This window comes from Myodes glareolus, chromosome 15 (genome assembly GCF_982192425.1).
Source record: "Myodes glareolus chromosome 15, mMyoGla1.1, whole genome shotgun sequence".
Lineage (NCBI taxonomy): Eukaryota > Metazoa > Chordata > Mammalia > Rodentia > Cricetidae > Myodes > Myodes glareolus.
This window is the reverse complement of record NC_142040.1, coordinates 21,778,793-21,803,613: the sequence shown is the minus strand read 5'-3', so window position 1 is coordinate 21,803,613 and position 24,821 is coordinate 21,778,793. Positions and strand designations below refer to the sequence as shown.

Below are 24,821 nucleotides of genomic sequence, written 5' to 3'. Positions count from 1 at the left end.
TGTCTGGTGAACAGAACTAGAGCCAAAGACACAAAAGAGAGTTTCTGAATAGAGAAGTCTGACAACAGGAACAATGTATATCACAAAATTCAAAATTCCTGGATCTGTCAAATAGTATTAGATAAAGAAACTTAAGTGAAGTAAAATTAGAGACAAACCCCACAGTCAATAAAGACATACCATTAGCATCAGAGCTTCATGTGGATATGTTCAAACTCAATAATAGACCAAACTCTTGGGAAAATAGTGAAATTTAGCTCCTGGGCTAAAAACCAAAATGATTACAGTAAACGCCATCTATTTGCATCTGTGATGTAAGTCATGAACAATAATGGTGTCTATTCAACACAACAACTTTTGGAGACATTTGATCAGGTGCACAGCACTATACACAATTTATGAAATGCTAAATTCTGACTTCATGTTTTCAAAAAACATGTGCACAGTCCTTCTCGTTTAACCTCCAAGCCTATGCACACACTTCAGCATTTATTGCAGAGGAAATATGAACACTTTAAAAGTCCCTCTGCTGATAACACTGCACAAGACTGTACTCTTATCTATCAGATAAAAGCCAGAACCAACTGCGCCCAACAAGGAGCACGGTTACTAACCACTCTCAAGCCCCAGGAACACTACGTTCTGTCTTAGGCCGTTTAACTTCAACATTAGGCAGAAGCTTTAACAACTACACAAGCGGCCAAACTGTGCTTTTAAGTGAAGCGCAGAGGCTGACATAAGACTGCCGAGAGATGTGTGCACTCATTTAGGATTTAAACCGTCTCCATTAAGCTCTATTGAAGAGCAACCGCTAAATAAATGAATGCAACTATGTTTATGTTAAAAGCCTGTTTCCCGCAGCATGTAATTAAAGGAAATGCTGTACAAAGCCAGTACTTTTGTCAAGCTCCTGCAAATGGAAAGATGGATAGCACTCAGAGAAGTGAATGCATTGCTTCATATTTAACCTTAACACTCTTGTCATTAATGGTTTGTCTAACTTGTTCTATAAAAGACAAGGTACTGCTCCATTGAAGTAAAATTAAAAAAATCAACTAAACCATGCTTTTCAGAACAGAAGATTCATTATCGTCAGCTAATGTATTGGCATAAAGCAAAGTAACATCCTATCGAGTAAGGCACACATTCAATCTGCCTTCCCACCCCCTTTTATTTTTAACTCATGCTGTTTTATTGTTATAGGCAATTTGTACCACTCAGCATGACAGTGTAAACTGAATCAAGATTAATTTACATGCAAAAGAACACTTAGGAGAGCAGCATGGTAAGCAAATGTATTGTCTCGATTGCTGAGGTGGAAAGGAACCTGGAAGGGGAAAGAAAGGTGCTCTAATTAAGGGGCATCAAATATGATTGCTTGTGGTAGTTAAGGGCCAGAAAATAGCAAATGTCTGACCATTTAAGGAATTAGCATCTTGCGAGCTAGGAGCCCATAACATGGATGCATAAATCACAATAAAATTAAGCAAGCATTCTAGATTTCTTTCTTAAACCAGAGATTTTGATTAATGAAAATGTATCTGGTATTCACAAATTAACAAGAAAGAAAAATATGCCATGGTGATCATTAATGTTTGCCCATACATGTATAAAAGCAAAGGCTCGGGGAAATACTTAAGTTGTCAGAGGGAAGGGCTGGGCTTCATTGGAACTTAACAACATTTTGTTTAAGATGTAAGACAAAATTTAATTTAGGCTTATCGGATGAAATTAATAGCTAAAATGAAAACCAAGGAATGCAATGAAATCTTATTTGAAAAGATTTTTCTAAATTTTAGATTTGCAATTTAAATGACAGGAAGAGAATGATGCAGAGCAGGCAGCCTGGAATAGATCACTGGCCTGAGTCTTTGAAAGGAAAACTAAAAAAAACCAAACCCATTTTTTTTTTTTAGTATACTTCCTAGTATTGAAAGGCTCTCACACATAGTTCATTAACTAACTGCAATGCTCCAAACTCGTAACACATAAATCACATGTCCGTCGAAGGCTCAATAATATGAATACTATAACACTTTCAATATATTGGACAGGCCAGCACAGTCTGGCTGAGCCGTGGCCCACAGCCCTGTGACCACACAAGCTCAGCCACTGAGGAGAGCGATGGGACAGGAGGTGTGCTGAACACAGCTTTAGCTTTAGGATATGAATGCAGCGTGTCTGCTGAGACCGCTGCTAACACTTTGCATACTTTCAGTTTTGTATATCTTTGGGATGAAATAAAACCATATTCCTCCTTTCTTCTTTATAATTTTTAAATTAAATCACAATGAATACACTTAATGTACTTTTTAAATCTTAAAATAGGTCCCGTGAAATGAGATACTAATTATGTAAGTGTACTTATCAAGTAGAAACAGGTTTTAAAGCTAGGATGTAAAAAAACGTACGTACGTTTCCTCAATTTACTTCCATCTTACCTTTTAGCACTTTATACTGACAAAATATAAACAAGCGATTTTCATTTTGGGTTAGGGTTTCCCTCTGGTGAGCCATCTTAAGGGGTCTTCTGTGAAAGCTCAGCCCCCTTCCCGGAGCAGTTTCACTAATCCATCGTAAAGTTGTGGACTGAGACCTTTATTAGCAAACCCGCCAAAACCCGAAACTAAAAAGATGGTATTGAAAAAGCCTGTGGTGAATCTGCCAGCATCAAGTCCCACATCAAAGGGTGAATTCAGGAAGACAGAGCGAATGATACAGAAATGCCAAGAGACCTCGAGGATTTACAAATACTTCATATAAACACATTTTCAAATAGCTTTATTCAGAGTAGCCTTTCTGCTCTATTAAACATAGCAAACAGCTGCCAGATTTATTCAGACAAATAATCAACAACCATAGGAGTAAAATGGCAGAAGAAAAAGGAATTTTGGCAACAAGCCCACAGAGGACGGCGGCGAGTCTCCGTGTGCACCTCTCTCGTGCACTTGCGGTTCTGTATGGTTAGTCAGCGAAAAATCCCTCAGTCACAGCAGAGCACAAAACATCTGATTGAAATCGCAAGTATTCTAAACAAAAGCCGAGAGAGAGCAAGGGCCTGCAGTGATCTGCAGTGCAGACTTGAGCTGCGTCCCGAAGACAGGCAGGCTACCCTACAATGGGCACCTTCCTCCCGGTGCGCCCCGAAGGCAGGCAGGCAGGCTACCCTACAATGGGCACCTTCCTCCCGGTGCGCCCCGAAGGCAGGCAGGCAGGCTACCCTACAATGGGCACCTTCCTCCCGGTGCGCCCCGAAGGCAGGCAGGCAGGCTACCCTACAATGGGCACCTTCCTCCCGGTGCGCCCCGAAGGCAGGCAGGCTACCCTACAATGGGCACCTTCCTCCCGGTGCGCCACTCACCTGGTTTTGCTGAGCAGATGTAAGGCAGAGGCAGGCTTTAGCCAGCAAAGGGCAGAACAGCAAACATGAGAATCAATTCATTTGTCATTGGAAAAAGAAAGCCACAGAGGTAATTTCTTCTACAGTAATACTCAACTTTTAAGAAGACAAATGCAAAGTTGGATTTAGCTGTTCCCATTTAAAAAGCCACGTCACAAGGTCTGAAGGGGAAAAGATTCTATATTGACAGTGTTATCTAAGGTTTCTGCGGTGGGGCCCTTCTGTAACAGGTGTCTCTGACCCACAGCCAGTCAGGGCTGGAGTGAAATGAACCCTCGACATGCCGGGAAGCACGAGCTCTCCTCGGCTAGGGGTCTTGTGTGCACAGCACTTCCTGCAAGACTTCCGGATAGAAGCATCTTTGATCACACCCTCCAGAGGAAAAACTCTTTAGGCTCACAGAAACTTTTACACATGGCTGATGACAGCATTTAAAGAAATACTACCTTTGTGAACACTGTACTTAAGTATCTGAAATCAGTGTTTCCCCTGTATCCATACAGAAAAAGACCCTCATTTTTTATTAGAAAGACTGCTTGACTTTGGACAAGTACAATAATAATACCTACAGTCTGTACAATATTTTCTTTGGTGTATATTTAAAAATCTTTCAGACTTAATTTAGTCAAAGTATTCTTTAATAAAATTCAGTCAAAAGAAAATAGAGGTTTTCAATAGTATAATTAGGACTTGATTCTGGAGGGCAAAGTGTGTTACTGTGTATATAAAAGCACATTAGGAAACCGAAGGACAACTTTATAACAACCTACACACAAATGCAGACCTGAGGTTTGCAGTGGTATAAAGAACATGAGTGAGTCTTAGTTCCTGGAAGTTAAAACACACGAGCACAGTATGAGGCTAAAAAACAACTCTTAGAATCGAACAACTGACTAAGGATCAGTCTATCACTTTAAAGACATAGTCACTGATTTTCAGCTCTGCCAGGAATATACAGAAACACGTACTTTTAAAGTCTGAGTACATTAGAACCAATGGGAAGACTGTGTGCTGCCTGTTGCTGGCTGGGCATGCATGGAAACCCCAGGGCCTGTTGGAGGCACAGGCAACTACTGTTTAGTACAGAACTTTCTAGCAAACTGCAGTCACCTCTCACCTCGCTCCTTCTTAAAGTCTTTCTCTGACATGGCCACAGGTAAAAGCAGTTCCCCAACAGGAGGCTGAATATTGACGTTGAAGCAATCATCCTTGGTGCTAAGGGAAAAAAAAAATTCAAAGATGACCAAATGCTTAAAAAAAAAATCAACATTGAACCACTGCACAATTTAACAGAAACAGTTAAACTTGAACTTCTGATCCTTCAACTTCCACCTCCAGGAGCTGCTTAGAGCTTGGGCCACCATGCTCGGTTTATGCAGTACTGAGGACAGCCCAAGGATTCCTGTGTGCAAAGTATACTATTAAATGAGCTACACCCTCAGCCCCTCAGCATTTTAGTCTGCATTCTGTTGTGTTTTTTTTTTTTGAAATAGGGTCTTTTGCAATCCAGACTGGCCTTCAACGCCTCATGTTCCCACCTCTACCTCCCAAGTACAGAAATTACGAGTATGTGCCACCATATCTGGCTTTTGTTATTTATTCTTTATCTGCAATAAAATAAACAGTGCACATTTGCTTCTTTATTTATCTAGTGTGTTTAAGATGTCTCTGTGTGTGTGTGTGTGTGTGTGCATGTGTGCACATGCATACATATGCATGCTAAAGTGTGTCAGTCACAGGACAACTGTATGGAACTGGCTCTCTCTTTTCACTTTTATGTGCCTTGCAGAGATCCGACTCAGGTCACCTGTCTTACTCCTTCACCGACTGAGTCATCTTGCCAGCTCCAAATTTCTCTTTTAACTAAAAACATTATATCCTAATTGTGTCATCCACTGACATGAAAGTTGTTTCAATTGACAGGATGTGACAAATTTAAGAAAGTCACTGTGTTACTAGTGTTATATAGAAAACAACAGAGTGTAATTGTTTCACTAGACACGCTTTAGAGATGCCCAAGTTAGGCAGCTGGGGCTAGCTGATGAGAGCTGCTGATTAGGAGTGCGTTTGGCTGCAGATAAACAGGAAATCCAGCAAAGAGTTTCTTGTGAAGTAGGTGTTTATTGTCTAGAATACAAGTCTTAGGTTTACAGTTACAAGCTCATTAAGTGGCTAAAGAAACTGATTTTTTTCTTCCTGGTGCTAGGGGCCAAACCTAGAGCCTGATACATAGTAGACAGTGCTCCACCACTAAGTTTACTAACTCCTTCCCACTCTCAGACAATCTGTTCATGTAAGCTACCTTAAGTTTTCCCACAAATGAACTATTCAAGGCAAACCATTAAGGCCTGTTTATGTATTAACCCAACATTTACTAAACAAAGCTGTGATCTTCTCTACTGTGACACTGGACCCTAACCCAAGTCCAGTGGGAAGAAGCAAAACTTCCTGTGTTCAGAATGTTCAGTGTGCTAGGCTGTGTGGAAAAGGTACAGCCCAGCTGGTAGGTTTAGGAGTGGAGGGAGGAGAGAAAACCTTGCACCTAGGCTTGTGTTTCGGGAATGGTGAGCATGGATGAGGCTGATGGCACAGAGCAGAGGGCTTTCTAGACAGCACGCCCACTCATGCCAGTTTTCTATGGAGAGCTGCAGCTCACGCTGTTGTCTGGCCTCTTCACTATCTGAAGGGTGCAGACACACGGATGGTCAAGTACTTTATTCACAGAACCAACAAAAAGCACTTCCAAGGTTTAATTTTTAAAGATTCCTTTCTATTTCTGTCTGTGTAAGCATGTGGGTATCCAAGAGGCTAGACGAGAGCATCAGGTTCCCTGGAGCCACCTCATGTGGGTGCTGGGAATGGAACTCAGGTCCTCTGGAGGAACTAGCAAGTGCTCTTAACCACTACACCATCTCTCTAGTCCAGTTTCAATGTTTCTTTAAGCGACTACAAACCATTGGGGACCTTAAGCACTGATCCCATCTGTAACTAGAAACTGGGGAGGAGCGAGCACCCAGCTGGGGAGATCTCTGAAGTCTGGTGGAGGTGGCAGGAGCTCTTGGCATTTACTGTGTATTTTACTCATTAAATCTGAACAATGAGCCTATGACACAGAAAGCACATTGGAGAGGCTGGGGGTGTGGCTCAGGGATAGAGTGCTTGCTGTCCCTCACCCACAGAACCAGGGCCAGCTCCCAATCACTGCCCTGGGGAGGGGCGGGGCTGCTCACCTGGCAGGCCACATGCCTACAGTTTTGAAGACACAATCACTAATTTATTTATTCAGAAGTGACCTGTGGAGGAAGCTCTCTGTATTCTTTCCAAGACACAGTCCACACCATTTACAGGAAGGGTGTTCTTCCCTGAGTGAACTGCTAGGACACAATTCCTAAAGTCTCTGTTTTGTTTTGCTGGTTTCTGTGACAATGCCAATAAAAATGTTTTTGTGGCCTTAATAAATACTCTAACATTTATAAAAGACTTCTCTTCATTTAAAAAAAAATATTTTGACCTTACATCTTGCTTTCCAGTTCAACTTTAGAAATATGCTGAATTCCTTGGAAAGCTTTATATGCAGCTGTTATGCTGAATGTAAAGATGAATCTGTGTGAGAACATCTGTCTGATGCACATACAGCCTTCCACTTAAGAACATGGTATATTTCTTTTTAATACTCATTAAATGGTTTTCTTTTGATTCCAAGATATTGGGAGCTAATAATCCTAGGAATATTCTGCTTTTGGGGTCTTTCTTATACCTGCTACAACTTCCATCAGAATGGGAAACACCTTTGAAAGCATATCACTTATTCCCTTTCTGACTCAGAGGATGGCTCTGGTACTCTTGTGGGCATGGATAACGTGAATGGATCAGATGTCAGCTAATTCACCACCCAAGCAATGTGCTCACTTGTGGGTTATCCTTGGGGATCTGAAAATCAGGACACAGCCACGGGGAAGGGCTCAGGTGATTTCTTTCTTTTTGATTTGTTCTAGGAAACTTTCAATCATAGGGTCACTTTCTGTGAAGTTCAGTACAGCTAGTCTTTTTTATTCTCTCATATTTTTCTGTAAAACAATTAACTTCATCTAAACAGCCCAATACACTAGAAAAGTATACAATGTATTATTTTAAATTCCTGAAAATCTCTTCTTTTACTTTCTCTTTCCAATCTTGGTCTCCTTTTTCTTCAGTAAGACCAGCTCAGTTTTTTAGACAATACATTCCATAACCCCTTTTATTCTGTCTAGTACACCACCATACGTACACACATGCCCCCCTTTCCTTTAGTTTCTATGTCATCCTCTCTCAGGTAGGGCTGTTATCAACAGTTGAATTTTAGGCTTTAGCTGTTTAATAAAGGTGATGTGACATGGGAAAGCTAGTGGGCGAGGACTGCACTGGAGCTACTCCTGAGGGAGGAGAGGCTCATAAGTCTTAGGGAGCTAGCAAAATTCCAAGGCTGAGGAAGCTCAAGAAACTTAAGGGGCTCAGAAAGTTACAAGAGTCACAGGGCTCCGCCCTAAGGTTATACAAGCAGCCAACTGATGGGGGAAGAGCTCCCTACAAGTTGAGCAGGGGCTCCAGCAATGCAGCTGGAGGACTTTTAGGCTTCTCAGCGATGCAGCTGATCTTGCATCACCCAAGCAACTGTAGTCAGTGACCCCTCACCCCAGAATACACACAGGTGGCAACTGTTCCCTCGGCCTGCTGTTCGCTGTTAGTACTCTAGCCAGGTGAAGAGATATTTGCTCGTGTCTCCTCGGGAAGAGGCACACACAGGTATGGATGCCCTTCCCTTCCCCTCCGGATATATTATTTAGTTTCCTATTTAGCACACTTCCTCCCAGTTCAATTTAAAAAGACCCAAGTTTTAATAACTCCTTTGTTTCCTTCCTTCCTTGGAGTTATCAATGATCTTAGTGACGATATTCACTATTTTAAACCATATTTAAATTGCTGTTTGACATCAGTCAATTTAAACACACGAAAAGAAGGATGAGGTATTCACTCCTTCGCACACTGGTCCATGTGGAGATTCTGGGTTTGGTTGATGATTTCACTATTTTTGATATTATATCAATACTTATTTTCACACTCCTACAGTGTGAAACTCTTCACTCTTTGCTTCCCCCTCTCTTCTGTCTTTTTCTGTATCAGACTTAAAGAATAATTCTATCCTATCTCTTCAAGTGACTTTTTTTTTTTTGTTGTTGTTGGTTTTTTTCGAGACAGGGTTTCTCTGTAGCTTTGGAGCCTGTTCTGCAACTAGCTCTTGTAGACCAGGCTGGTCTCGAACTCACAGAGATCACGTGCCTCTGCCTCCCAAGTGCTGGGATGAAAGGCGTGTGCCACCACCGCCTGGCCTTCTAGTGTCTCTTTCACAAAGAATCTGTAAGTAGCAAACAGAATTCCTGCTTGTCTGAAAAGAATGTGTATCAAAAGTCTTATATTTTAAAGGTTATATCCTGAGAGAAATCTCACTCCTTTTGCATTGTCCCCTCCCTCTGTTCTGTTTTCGATACAGGGTTTCTCTGTGTGACTACCCTGGCTATCTGGAACTCACTATGTAAAGCAGGCAGGCCTCAAACAGAGATCTGCCTGCCTCTGCCTCCCAAGTGCTGGGATTAAAGGCTGGGTTTTTCGTTGTTGTTGTTTTTGGTTTTGTTTATTTTTAAACTGTAGAAGTTATTGGGATAGTGTTCAAGTTTTCAGCAGAATGTGGTCTTTTTTGAATCTTTCACTCTTATCTTGTTTGTCCTTCAGTAAGTCTTTCAATTTGATATTTGCTTCTTTTGTTTGGGAAACTATTTTTCTATAATTTATTTATTTTTCTCTCCTTCTATAGCTCCTTTAGTTCCTAGTCTCCTGTCCCGTGTTTCTCTGTTCCAGTTGGTTTCTGTGTCTTCCAGAGCATCAATCTGTAATCAGCTGAGTCCACTCTACTGCGTGTCTGCTCCCTTCTCAATCCCTCTGGGCTTTGTATCCATCTTCAGCCTTCTCTTTTACATTGCAGTTGTCAGCTCTCTCCAAAGCTTGGTCATCCCCGACTGTGCAGCTATTTTTGTAACAAAATACAGCAAGTTCTACTATATATTAGCTATATCTTTTCTCCAATGCCTCAAGTTTACTAACCTGTAAAATGGGGACAATAATAAGTTAAGAACCAATGTGGAACTTAAACAAATGGACACCTGTAAGTGTTTGGAGCAGCACTGAGCATAGTCTAAGTACTTAACACGTGCTAGCAATTACTATTATGATAGAGACTGGGTATGGGGTTCATGAAGTGAGTAAGACACGGACCAGTGACATGGGCATAAACTGAGGAGGCAGGAGGGCAGCTCACACTGAGGCTGCTTTCCCTCAGCCAGAGGGATCTGAGACTACTTCCTTCTAGGACAGAACAGCACTTCATTCCATCCCTGATCATTCTGCTTCCCTGAAAACAACTCAAGCCCTGTGCTCCTGTGGCCCTCACGCTCATAAAGTCCAGGCCGCCTCACTGTTCTAGCAATGGTGCCTTAGGCCTCAGTCAATGTCTGCAGCAGAGGGGCCGAGGCTGGAACCAGTAGCTCTCTAACCCCCAGGGGCTCCCTGGAGCCTCCTAACTTCCCTCCTCACACACACGCTTGCTTCCCCAGGTTTGCCTCTCACAGGAGCGTCTGGTCCCTGGGTACTCAGCTGCTCCTGTTTGTTTCCTAATGCCCAACAACTTCACAGTTTCTGGTCAGTCAGCTAATGGCTCTCTCTCTGTGTCTCTTTTCTCCCTCTGTCTCTGTCTCTCTTTATACACTTACCCTGTAAAGAATGAAAATTTCTTTTTAGTGGATTTTGGACAAAAACAGTGGTGAAGCTGTCTTGTAGTTACCTTAAGCCACAAAGTATTATCTTTGTTACAGTCCTACCTACTCACCACCAGGATGGGGACTTGTTTATGCAGCATTCATTTGATAGATCAATTGATATATATTTTAATCAAGAATTTATTTTGGCAATGATTGGAAATACAAAGTAAAAGGGAGTTGCTATAAAAAAATAAGACTATCTAAGTATGTGTATCACTTTCTCACCCCATCGTCTACCTCATTGTAACAAGACAGAGTTAGAGTAGAGCAGCACCACTGTGCCGTCCTCACTCTTCCCCTAAATGCTTCAGTCCACATTCTTAGCATTTCCAAAGGCTTGTTATCAAACATGCTCTTATTACCCACAATCTGACATATTGATTTATATAATGTATTTCAGGCAAAAAACAAAAACCAAAACCTTAATACCAGCCACACTTACTCTTCCCCTTCTTTCTACTGAACTACCAAGACTACTACAGCACATCACTAGGCAAAGGCGCAGTCAGTGACTGGCACCGAAGACCGATTGATCTACCCATTACCACATCTCCCTACCCCCACTAGCACTACTATGAAGCTATTGATTAAAACACTGCCGATCGGTTTCCATTTTCTGATTTTGGGCAGGCCAATTAAGAAAGTGAGTAATTGTGATTACACTGCTTCAGGATCAATTACACTTGATGTAAGACAGAGTGCGCTTTTTGAAACATACAAAAAATAATTTTTGATTTTGCATGCTTTTGTGAAAGATGAAATATAAAATAACTTAGTAATTTGCACCTTCATTGCAAAAATATATTAATGTGTTTATAACAGATAGTTAATTCCTATGTGAGATACATTTGTCATTTTTCTAAAACTAATTTGAGAGACATTGAAAAAATAATACTTAATATAGGATAAAAATCAACACTACAGTAAGTATTTCTCCCTAAAAGGTCGTGGCTAACTGTAGAAGACAAAATACAAATGTGGTCCAAAACACAATAAAAGAAGTCTTTGTAATTAAGAAAAAATGGAAAAATAAGAGCACATCTGATTATAAATTGGTATGATAACAGAGTATTTTAGGTTTTAATTTTGGTCTAATTTGATGTACAAGTTTTGTCATTGGGTTCACATTGTTGAGATCATTAAAATGAATATACCTCTGGTGTTGGAAGCAAATCTATTTAGAGTGGTGTTACTCATAGCCTGTGTTCAGTAATATTGATCTGTGTTGTTTGTCTAATAGAAAAATAATAAACAATTACTAGGCAATGTTGAGAAAAGTAATCAGTTTTTATATATCACTAATAAAGCAGACCTCCCAAAACATAAAGGTGATGATCTGCATGAAATCAATGTGCACACCGCACCGTGCATATTCGTCACTGCCGGCTCGTGGCAAGAAAAGAAACAACACTGGGCCCGAGTTGCAGGGAAAATGACAAAGAAAGGTTTGCTACATTTAATCTACACATCTACTTTAAAAGGTTTCTGTCCTCACTTGCAAAATTTAAATCATAACAAATTCTATCCTAAGCTGGCTAAAATTCAGATACATAAAATATTTCTATTTTTAAAGAAAAACAAGTAACTTCCACTAAAAACCAAGTCACGTCCCGAATCAGAAAAGCCTAGGAAGGAACTCAAGGGTAATGCTAAGCTGCACGAGCTTTGCTCTGGAGTTCATCAGCATAAACACACTACACGAACGCAGTAAAGCCTCAGACTGAAAGACTGCGGTAACATTTGGTATGACAGCTTAACCAACTCTACAAATGTACTCAGTTTGTAAAAGGAGGAAAGCGTATGGGTCTAGACTCAATATTCTCCTCAAGAAACTCGCTGTATCTCAAACTGACATCTTGCCTCAAAAAGAACCTTCTCTGGACTATTCAGTAATATTATTAAACTGTTTATTTCTCCTGAATTTTTTAAAACTATAGTATTAAAATAAGAAAAAAATTAGCAATAGCCTTGTCCTTTAACCAACAAACCATAGATTTCAATTGCATATGGCAGGTTGTAACGGCAGGAGTATAAGACAAACTAAGCCCAGTACCAAACAGTACACACACATAGGCAACTATTTCAAGGCATTGTCAAACAAACACATGTGTTTAAATGTTTTGTCCGACAGGCAATATAAAAACAGAGGAACAACTGAACTCACCACAGCTGGAAACAGGCAGTCTGTGTCGAATCGCAGAAGTCAATACCCACTGAGACAGTGACAGACCTCTCAGGCTCCAGAGAGTCTACGGAAGAGGGAAATTTTGATATGAAAACATGGAGGGTGTGAAAAAGAGGTAAAGAAAACACTGTATGTTCATGCCATCTTTGGTTAAAAAAGACAGATTTAGCCAGGTGATGGTGGCGCACACCTTGAATCCCAGCACTTGGGAAGCAGAGGCAGGCGGATCTCTGTGAGTTCGAGGCCAGTTGGTCTACAAGAGTTAGTTCCAAGACAGGCTCCAAAGCTACAGAGAAACCCTGTCTCAACAAACCAAAAAAAAAAAAAAAAAGGAAAAAAAAATTACTGGTTTTGTGTGGTATCTCTTAGTTTTCTGATTCTAGTTTGAATTTCATTTGCTTATGTAACTTACATTTTACCAGACAGCTATTAAGCCACTGCAAGACTTGCTGCTTAAATCTTTGGTGATCATTGTTTCTTTATCATTATTTTCATATAATCTCTCTCTCTCTCTCTCTCACACACACACACACACACACACACACTTCTCTAGAGCTGCACACTGTCATCAGCTCACAGCTGTCAGTCTCATTGCTTAAGGCTAGTCGCTTCTTCCCAAGCAGAAGATGGGGCCCAGGTAAACAAGCGTTCTACTTCTGAGTCATATCCTGGCCATCCCTTAGTGAACCCCTAACTCATTCTTCTGCACTGTAAACATACTGTGGCTAGGTCTTATTTGTATCATACACCACAGTGGGTAGCAAATTCTGCAAACACGACTGCACTCACAATTCAGAACTCCTGTATTTCATATTGAGGGAGTGATAGCTCTCAAGATGCCCCACTGTTAGCACTCTGGCACTGCTTGGTTCTGAGTTTTATGATAATGAGCTGTGAGCTTAGTGATGTGCTAATTCTGGAGGACAGTTCATGATCAATGACAGGTTTTAAAATATGAATGCTTCAAAAGCAAAATAATTAGCATAAAATTATTCATATAATGGATTTTTACAATATCTGGTCACTATTTCTGGACTTGCTGTTGTGCAATGGAAATAGTCTAATGCTAGTCCTTATGTCTTCCCAACCACCTTGTAATTCTCTTATATTCTTAATCTCTTTGGAAAACTAGGCAAATAGTTCTAATATTCTTACAAGGCATCCAGCTCCCTGCTAATGGAAAGGCAAAATCCAGGGATTTGAAGGGAAACTCAAACAGAGTGGTGACTAGTAAGAATACTGTCGGGTCCATTAAGATGGGCACACATTTAATGAACAAAACATCTTGATGCCCTTGAAAAAGAAACATTTGGTTTTGCTGCACTCTTCAGATGACTTTCGAGGGCTATTTTAGATATAATCACACATGGTCACTGGCTGTTATCTATTAGTGACAGGTCTGGGCTGTGTTACACACACAGAAAAGAATTCTTTACCTTAAAAGCATTCGATCGATGCCCAAAAATGAATGAAATATCGCAGTCATAAAAATTTTTCTCAGAATGAAAAGCCTGTAAGTAGTACTGAGACAACCGCATTCATATTTTAATGCCGCATTAACGTCATCCTATGAAATTTATTGTATTTATTTCTTCTATTCTACATAGGCCAATAAAAGGTCAACTCATCAACTCATTATGCCAACCCAAGGAAGCATTAATACTGTTCTACTGTTTTAACCTTTGGATAACATTTCCAGCCACAGACAACCCATACATCAGCTACTCGACACTGCTTAACTAAACTAATTTTTAAACTAGGTAAAAAGGGTTAGATTGCAGGCATTTAAAAAAATCATAAACTGGCATATTCTGTAATTCCTTGGCAACATATCAAATTTGCAAAAATAATCCAGTAAAAATTAGGACAATGTGTACTATTTAAATTTTCTTAATTATCAAAGCATAAAATACTGGCATTCGGTAAGGTCTGAATAGACTAACTCCACTTTATCCTGGTTGTTTATGAAAGTCTACGAGGCTTTGCATTAGAAACCATTATCTCCCTTGTAAGAACAAAGTCACACATACAAAAATGCTGTTTACAAAATGCCTTATGGGAAGTCCCCCAGACCGTCACATCACCCCCAATGCCTCGTATACACCCCAGACTGTCACAAATTCACATCATTTTCATGGAGATTTTAGATGAAGCTCCTTCCATCTACACCTTAGGATTGTTTCCACTCATACAAACTAAACATTTTAAGAAAATACTTAAAAATGACCAGGGGTACAATAGAAGGCCCTGGTATCCTGATGGTCATCTGGGCAGTGCATGCTGTATGAGAGGCAATAAGGGCCCAGTGGCACATACCTCCTGCATGCAGAGACAATGGCCACCACTGCCGACTATATACAGAGACGAGGGCCACCACTGCCTCCTGAATGCAGAGACGAGGGCCACCACTGCCTGCTGCATGCAAAGACAAGGTACACTACTGCTGCATCTTATGCATTACTGTAAGAAAACTGAGGTTTTCCTTTTCTATTTTTTGAGCATGAAAACATCTTGATTCCTAAATAGCAGTAACAGATTAAAGATTTAAAAACACAATAAAATGCAATCACATACCACAGGGTGCTCTTTATCCTGTGCACAAACAGGAAGACAACAGAACAGTATTCATCCTGTGTTTCCTTTTCTTTTTAATTTATGGGATGTAAAAGGAATCAGGATAGGGTCTTGAGCTTTGAGAGATACTATATTCAAAAAGGCAGACTGGTTTTCCTGCTTTTAACACAATAAGTTATCTAGGACGAGGGGAGGAAGAAAAATGAACAGGAGAGATGAGAGAAGGTGAGGCAGACAGGGGAGACAGATGGCGGTTTTGATTCCTCAGACCCATCCTCTCAGCACTACTGGGTTAGGGTGCTAGGACCTGATTCACTAAGGGCCAAGAAATGTATTTCTCTTACATGATAAATTCAGTCAAAGAAAAGGAAAATGGATGGGAATATAGCCCAGTAGTAGAACACTGGCCTAGGATCCTGGGGAAGATACACACAGACCATGCATGTGCACACACACATACACACACACACACACACACACACACACACACACACACACACACACACACACTGGGTTACTCTCACAGTAAAACAACGCTGTATTTTATCTTTCTCAGGAACTATCTGCTTTAAAAATGAAAATATTTAGTTCTCAAATTTCAAATGAGAATTACCTATTGGATGAAAAACATGCATTTGCATGCCTACAGGAAGCTTTTTTTCCCCTATGTGGATATTTTCTATCTTTCGATCAGAAGTATTATTCAGTGTTATTTGAACGGAGACCATCTTGTCACCAAAAATGCACGGTTGTCTTGGGAAGCAGTATTGGGCGGCCAGTCCTTTTCCACTCATTCGGTGAAGCAGCTCGTGTGTTTTTGTTGGCACAAAGACAGGTGTACTGACCTATGCACAGGAGGAAGAAAGAGTGAGTGAGTGAGAACAGGTAATACTTCTTTTAGAAACAAGCCAATATTTATGACATGTGGTTGTCCTAAGTTACTATATAAAACATGGTAATAAACTTTAAAAGATACCATACACAGACACTAGTCAGAATGGTGTAAAATTATAAAGTAAATGTTTTCAAAGTAGTATTAAAACTTTATTTTACTCTGCAGGAATATACTAAAATATTATAAGACAAAAACAACCCAGTCATATATTAATATTTCTGGGAGGGGAGGAGACATGGTCTCACTATGTAACCTAGATGAGTCTGGATCTTGGGATCCCCTGGGACCCAGCTGGGATGACAGACATAGGTCTCATGCTCTGTGTATGTAAATATTTTCCTTTTACAAACAGTATATGAGCTTTGTTTTCACTTTTTAACCTAAACATTCCATACATGGCCCTCCTGGCAACTTTATAATTAGTTCTGATAGTTTTACAATTGGTTTTCTTGGATGTTTCAACCATATGACATCCCTATCAATAGTAAACATCATGTGCCTTCCTTCTCAATCCTTAACTTAATGCTCAGCTTATTACTGGGTAGCATAGTTCTCCTGGAACCTGTGATCCTTCTGCCTCAACCACCTGAGTCCTGGGATTACACACATTCACCATCATGTATGGTCAATCATGAACATCTTTACCCCTTGAACTTCTTCCACTGCCAACTTCAATTTAAGGTGGCTTCATCCTTTGTTTCACTGATTAAAATGCTCTTCCCTACTGTGATGAGTAATCTTCACAGTCAACTGGAGGGGACTGAGTCACCTAGGAGACCAGGATTAACTGAGGAAGGAAAACCTACCCTGACTAGAGGTAACACAAGCAAGAATATCCCTCTGCTTCATGCTCACAGAAACAGAGGTCAGATGCTACACATGCCTGCTGTCATGACCGAGAGTATACAGCAGGTGACAACTAGTATTCAACAGGCCGACCTACCTGACAAGCAATCCCCAGATGGGGACCCCTACTTGGTAAGGCTATGGGGTCGCTGGCTGTAGATAACTTTGTCTCTGGAATTTTTCTCATGTGCCACTAAAAACAGCTACGGGTATTTTTCAGGATCAACTGTTACAAGCTATCGTGGGCCATGATGCAATTATCGCTTATAACAATTGATAATTCAGACGTCAATCCACCAGAGGAAGTATTCCCTGATGGGGTATCCTCTCAACAAGGCTTGAGGATCACAGACTCTGAATGAAAACTGTTGCTTTCATCTGTAATTTTCCTTGTGCAATTGTGGAGGCCCAAATATGTGAGCTTATTCCACCTTGTCTGAAGGTCAGAGAGTTTTAGTTTGTTCAAAGTTACTGACAACAACTGTGGGTAGACATCCTGGCCTAGGGTATGGTTACTTGGTGTTTTAGACATTAAGATGGTCCATAGAGGAGTATCTTCTCCACACTGACCGAAGGTTAGAGAATTCAAGCATACTTCTGCTTCTTCTTTTGAAATAGGAGGTTTGACCTAGAGAGTGGCTGCCTTCAGAATACTTAGTCTAGGGTGGGTTCACTGCCTAAACAACAGAATGCTTTTCTCACTTGGTGTCTCAACTATTGGGGAAAGTACCTATTCTGGTTGCCCTTTATATTATGTTAAAGAACTCAGCATCTGGTATTCACTGAGTTGCTCTCGCTTACTATCCTATGTCTCTCTGATTCTTTCTTATGTCTGTTCCTCCTACCTAACTTTTCTAACCCCCATGCCCCTACCCTGGTAAGTGATATCCTTACTGAAGCTGGTCCCTGACATGGTATCTCCTCATTACAGTGCGTTTTCATGTAATCTCATGATTGCATCTCAATCTTGTGGGCATATATATCTGTGGGTGGTCAGAAAGATCACATTCATTTAGCTGCATAATTTTGATACATAGAAAAAAAACTAGGATATGATGTCATACACACACACACACAGTCCCAGGAGAACTGTAGGCACTAAAAGCCTGCGTTGTTCCTTTTGCTCAGACTAACTGCACATAATTGCTCACTTTTTTTTAAACCTCAGAGCAAGTTCAAACTAAAGGCTTTTTATGACTAGATCAAAAGTTTAAAACTTTACATCAATGCACAAGGTCAGAGTTGCAGGTGTCCAACCAAAGTTGCTACACAAAGCACCCTGGGAATGGCATGCCAATTCTTTGCTTGCCAACTCTAGCTGACAAAGACCTATGGGCACTGTGCCACTGGGCTCCGATCACAGTCTTGCTCCTGAAACCTTGAACCCTTGTGTTGCCATGGTAAATGGTTCAGTTCCTTATCACTTATTTTAGGACTGTGCTTTTGACCATTGAGAGGTAACTCTTGTAAATTTTTTTTTTTTTTTTTTGTAATTGCTTCAAGCCTTCTGAGAAGGAGGGCTTTTAGGGTAGAGAAAAAGCCAGGAACTTGAATTCGGACAGTAGAATTAGAACAGCAGCAGAACAATAAAGAGACATGGCTGAACAGCATGCATATCAGCCTTTTCTCTCAGATGAGCGTTATCCTAAGCTCCCTTCATTGCTCTGTGACTTGTGACCTGAACCCTGGAAGATACTCTTGTGGAACAGGCCTCCCAAGTTATTAATAGTATTATTCCCACTGCTTATGTGTTTATCTCATGAAAATATTCCATCTGCTGGGCTCACACCTGCTATGGATGGTCAGAAAGACTATTTCTGCTTAACTGTGGAATTTTGATGAATAGAAATACTAGGATCTTTTTCATTACTCAGACTGACATAAGAAAGTAACAGTATTTTCAGTCACAGAGACAACTGATTTTAAACTTCAGGACAAACTCAAAGCAAACTGGTTGCCCCTGGGGATGAATATCTGATTGTCCCTAAAGACAAATACTTCCCAGGTGTTTATTGCTGATTCAAGGTTAGAGCTTGAAGCAACTTTGGCAGTCATAGTTTTCTTAGCAATGGACTTTCTGCATGTACTCCCAACCTCAAGGTTCATTCATCTGACAGTTTATTGTTTAAGACCTGAATTTCAATGACATTTTCTTTCCGGGAAAGAGTTATATGCACAGCCAAGCATTATTCAGTGGCTGGTCAATGTGACCTCCCTACCCTGAGAAAAACTGTGTGACTTATTTTGTGTTATGAGTTTGGGTTGGGCCCTGAAAATGGAACATGTAATTGTCCAGAGTTTGGCTGAGAGAGGAGGTATGTAGAGCTATGCAGAGAACTGCTGTGTGAAAAGCTGGGTAGGGTGTGTGTGTGTGTGTGTGTGTGTGTGTGTGTGTGTGCGCGTGCGCGTGTTTAGTGAAAGATGTAGTTAAATGGGCAGAGAGAGTGTGAGAGATGAAGAAGAAACATGAGAAAGTGTGTGTGTGTGTGTGTGTGTGTGGTTGTGTGTCTCTAGGAAGACATGGCTGAGTGTGCAGAAAGAAGTGCAAGGGAGGAGAGATGAGGGAGGTGTAAAGAAGTGTGGAAGTGTGTAGCTATGAGTGAAGAGTCTACCTCCGTGGAGAAAGAGATTTTAAGAGAGGATTATTTAAGATGAAGTAAAAGAGAAAGTGACCATCAGAAAGTATGTGTTTCCTTATTTTTCCTCTCAGAAATAAAAAGTCTAGCCTTTACCACATTCGTGGATTTTTTTGCAGACCCTGGAGGCAGTCTTGGAACAGGCTCTCCAAAATGTCTCTGATAATGGACTATGTCTGTTCATACACCAGGAGCTAGAGATCTCTCTTCTTATAAAGTGTCTCTGTCTGGTGTTTTGTCATAGTTCCAAGAAAAATAACTATTACACTATTCTAAGATAAAGGTAATCTTCATTTAAATTCCATCAGTACTTTATTGGGTAATCATCTCTTTATACCTCTACTGAACATTAGATTTTAGTTAAATTCTTTCTTTTATTGTTTCATAATTGAAACCACAAGCAGCAAATTAAAGAGAGAAAGAGAGAGTGCGCATGCGAGAGAGAAACAAAGAAAAACTGTCTATTATAAAACCACAGGATAGCCATATTTTAAAATTTAAGTATTACAGCACATCAGGCTTGCTACAAATAATTGATGATAATAAATAATAATTTTAGGCTCAATGAAAATATCATACCTATGAAATGATAAACTGTCTACTATATATCATTAAAAATATTCCATAAAAGATAAACTAGTATAAGAATTTAAAGTAACTTTTGTAAAATTCTGTAAATTTGATTATAACAAATATTTAAAAAATCAGCTGCTTAGATCTTAAATTTGCTCAGAATGGAGAAACTGGCCTACTCCTCCACTGAGGCTTTCTGATGACAATAATAAATGGTCTACCATTGGTTTTACTTTGGTTTTCTGCAGTGCTAAGAATCAAACACAAGACCTCAAAAAAGGGCAAGCACTGGAGTTTAAATCTCTAAGTGATTCCCTGTCTCTTAGTTGGGCTCAGCAGTATGCACCTCTAAACACAGCTAAGGAGGTTATGACAGCAAGGTCACAGCCTGGGGTCTTCCTTTCGTACACAGCAATACCCTGACAAAAAAATACTTTTAAAGAACATCTTAATGATGAAGAAATTTAGATCCTGTTCCACATTTTGGAAGCTGTTTAGCACAGACCTAAACAGCAATGCTCAGTGTGAACACACTCCAAGACAGAAGAGTGACTAAAACAGGAAAGTGTATCTACGGATGGGCACAGAGACACCACCGAAATCACAAGAACCCACCTAAACACAGCCCGCAGCTCAAGGTGTGGTATTCTCCAGTATCACCTGCTGACTCCGTAATTAGATATCAAGCACACCTGAGCCTGAGCAGGTCTGAGATGAGCTCATCATTAAGTCATTTAGGAGATGCTGATGTAGGCAGTTTCACTTTTCTGGACACCCATAAAGGCTGGGCTGCAATGATGGGGAACACAAGCTGAGCTATGGTGCAGAAAGGAAAGAGACTTGCAGGCTGGATGGGAGCAAGGGCAGCCCCGCGCTGCAGTTTCCACCTTCCAGCCCGAAGTGCTGTGTTGAACACCACGGCCTCAGCTTGGTGCTATGGGAAGGGGCGGGTATCTGGAAGAGTGGGGCCTACTAAGCAGTCTAAGTCATTGAGGGCATGCATTATAACTTTAGTGGTCATCTTTCTTTGGACTACAAAGCTCTCTCTCCATAGGTAAGGATGAGTCCTCTCAGGGCTTTCTAAGAAGGATACCATCATTTCAAACACAAGGTAGCAATTAATATCACTAACCATTTATTCTTTCATTTCACATTTGTTGCTCCATTTTGCTAATAATAATAAGTACTTCAATACAAAGTATTCCAGAGACCTGAGTAAGCCAATCAGTGTGGTAGATGCCACAACAAAGTTGGCTAGGCGGCCTCAGAGCAGGCAGAGTTCACAACTTAGGGGAGATGAAAGAATCTGGCTACTTGAGTGAACTAAGTAAAACTGTTCCAGTGCTTGCTGCTTCCAGTGGTGCCGCCCTCTTCTGAGCGGCCCCTGGCATCTCTATCTGTGGCACTCTGGCACAGCTGTCTAATCAGTCTTCTGGCTCCTCTTCCTGCATTCTACCAAACAGGCACTAGGTTCAGTCTAGTGGAACACAGTGGTGAGAAGCAAACCATTATGATAAAGCAGCGTTGTACCATCCCTCTGCTCAAAGCCCTCCAGCTTCATGGAGAGTAAAAGGAAAAACTCTTTACCCCCACTGCCCCCCCCCCCCAAACAAAGCTGCTAGGTCCCTGTTGACTGCATTCCTCTTACTCTTACTCTGGACACCATTGCTCACTCTATTCCAATGCACCCTGATGTCCGTGTTCCTCTAACACAGCAGCCAGACAGCTACACATCTACCATATGTCCTTGGTGTCTGTGGCTCGCTTTGCTTGGGATGTACTTTCTGCACATAGCCACCTGGCTCAGTTCTGATACATCTTAATCCCAATATTACCTGCCTAATGAGGTTTAATAAAACTTCTATTTCCCCCATATTCTCCTTTATCATTTCACATTGTCACTTAATATTATGCTCCTTCTCCTCTCCCTCCTGTCCTTCACTTCCTTTTTTTGAAGTCGCTATACAGCCCTAGATGGCCTGGAATTTGCTTTGTAGACCAGACTACAAACTTACAGAAATCTCCCTGCCTCTGCTTCTACAGTACTAGTACTAACCGTGTACACCACACACCAAACACAGCAATAACACAATGTTTAATTTATCTATTATGTTTATTATCTGTTTTCCCATTAACTCCTTACTTTAAAACATAATTTAATCTATTTTCAGAATTCAAATCAGATTTTCACCATTTTAAATATTACAGAATTTCTTAATAGTCTACCTCCAGTTTTGGTTATAACTATACTTTATCAGATGCTAAGTGTCTGGATACAACATTTTCTAAAAATATCACACTGTGCTTACTGAAGCACAGTGTGGTGATAAGTGGAGAATCATGAGCATCAACATTTATTAGCTTTAGGAAACGATTTAAGAGTTCTATTATATATATATATACATACAAACATATGCATATATATATGGAACTATGAACAAAAGAAAAACTATCTCTAAAGGTGTACACAAAGAAAAATTTTTGATGAGAAGTTCTATGGAACAAATATTAGAAACATACAGATTCATGTAAAAAAAAGGATTTTGATAAAATCTGTACCACCCAATCAGGATGAAAAATAATGCTTGAAAACACTAAGTTTTTTTTAATGATTTATTTTTTATTTTATATGCATTTATGTTTTGCTTACATGTATGTCTGTGTAAGGGTGTCAGATGCCCTGAAACTAGAGGTACAGACAGTTGTGAGCTGCTATGTGGGTAACAGGAATTGACCCCTAGACCTGAGTCCTTTGGAGGTGCTCTTAATCACTGAGCCATCCAGTCAGTCCTGAAAACACTAGTCTTAATTTTGTCATAACAAATGTTCTAAAAGTGAAAAGCTTGCTGCATTCTAAGCTGGCGACAAGGCCATCCTCACAGGATTCCTGAGGAGGTAATCAGTTCCCCAGCTGCTGTGACAACACAAGAAAAAGCTTCCCCCAGAGGGAGGAGAACAAAAGCATCAAGCATCAGTGAGATGATCCCCTACAAATCTTTCCCCAGCACATGTTTAAATAATAAAAGTCGTTCGTGTACCTTTAGATGGTTTATGAAAATAAGCAATCAATTCTGCAGCCACAACATTATTTCTAAAGGAAATCTATGTGACTCACGACGCCTGTAGACACACAGAGACAAAGCACACATATTTTATCAGTTTATTACAGTAAGCAAATAAGCGTGGAATGAGAGAGCACATAACTGTCTACTTAGTGCTTCCTGAAACATTTATAAGAGCTGTTATCTCCCTAATAACAGACAGACAGCGTGCGATTTTAGAGAGGAGAAAAGCTTCATATTTTTTAACACTTCACTAAAAAGTAACTGAAGAGTGTAAAATGAAAAATACTCTGTGCAGTTAGCAGGTAATGGACCATATTATCAACTCAAGTTAGATTTATAGGATACAAACTAGTCACTAATAGTTATTTTATGACATAGCATGTCTGCTTTTTCTTGAGATTATTAAGATTAAAGTTGTAAAACTTCTTTTGAACATAGCTGTTCAAAATGATTGAATTATAAAACCTAAAACGAGACTTGAAAAATAAAACACGGAGTATCGAGTGAAGGGCTTACCCTGGCTCCCCCGGCGGCCGTGCCGCTCCTTCAGAGACAATGTTCCACAGAGAGCATTACGAAACCATGTTTTCCAACCTTTTACGCTTTCATCGTATTTAGTTACACAATCATCTTTAAGTATTATCAATCTGTTTTGTCTTTAAATTTCAAAAGAATGAAGAGCTGCAATATACAAACTGTTCTCTTTCTGTCTTGTTTGCTTGGCTTATTTTATGGCAGGGCCTATTTAGATATGATTTATAATGTGACATGGTAAGGAAGAGGCTGCAAGCAGAGGTAAGCTGTGTCTTTTAAATTAGTGCTTTTTAAACCAATGTGCGGTTCAATTGGTCAGAGTTATAAGGCAGAAAGCCTCAGAACTGTCTAATTTACCTAGTGAAAAGCAAGCTCATTGTGTCTCCAGTTCACTGCACTGAACAATATCTAGTATAGTATTAAAAAAGCAAAGGGCAAATTTGCTTTACCGCTACCTGAAAACACAGATCCAAATAAATGTATTAAGCCTTCTAAAGAGCGCTATTTAAAATGAACGATTTGTTATCTCAAGGATAACTCTTATTTATGTATGTAAACCTGACTACTGTAGACAGCAGTTGTGATAACGTCTAGTATTTTGAGTAACAAGCATAGATTAAGAACATTTCAAAATGTTCTTACTTATTTTTGTAATAATTAGCACATCTTAAAAATCTGTTATAGGGGCTGGAGTGTACTTCTTATTCCTGCAGAGTACCTGGACTTGATTCACAGCATCCACATGGTCCCTCATATCATGTAAAACTCCAGCTCCAGGGGAGCAATGCCTTCTTCTGACCTCCATGACCACCAGGCAAGCATGTGGTGCACAGACACACAAGTGAGCAAAAGACTCATACACATAAAAAATAATAAAAAAAATTTGTTTTCAGGCAGATATGAACAGTGTGTACACTTAATGAGTTCATTAATACACGTATGCCAGTAAAGAGGTGCCAAAAGCTGCCTAATTTTGTGTAGTCTGTGCACTAAGCATGGTTCTGACATTTAAAATGGTTATGAAAATATGTTTATGATATTAAAATATCAAAACTCTTAGTTTCTAAAATATTTATTGGCACAGATACTTGCTCATTTTTATACTCTCTTTCTCAGGCTACTTTTGTGCCATGATGGCATCACTGAGTGGCTACAGTCTACAAGGCTAAGGTATTCACTATCTAGCTCTCTTTACAAAGAACCTGGGGCTGAAGATGTAACTCAGTATAGAGCACTTGCCTACCAAGCGCAAAACCCTAACACTA

The 24,821-nt window shown here is 40.2% G+C and overlaps 1 protein-coding gene across 1 annotated transcript in view; it reads right to left on the bottom strand.

Moving 5' to 3' along the window:
- The window catches only part of Ap3b1 (adaptor related protein complex 3 subunit beta 1), a 194,350-nt gene that overhangs the window by 12,362 nt on the left and 157,167 nt on the right, over positions 1-24,821 (bottom strand). Inside the window, exons 23-25 of the mRNA XM_048455947.3 lie at positions 15,621-15,852; positions 12,413-12,497; positions 4,518-4,615 (exon numbers count right to left, since the gene is read on the bottom strand). Of these exons, the coding sequence (XP_048311904.3) occupies positions 4,518-4,615; positions 12,413-12,497; positions 15,621-15,852 (415 nt within the window). The remainder of the gene's footprint in view (positions 1-4,517; positions 4,616-12,412; positions 12,498-15,620; positions 15,853-24,821) is intronic.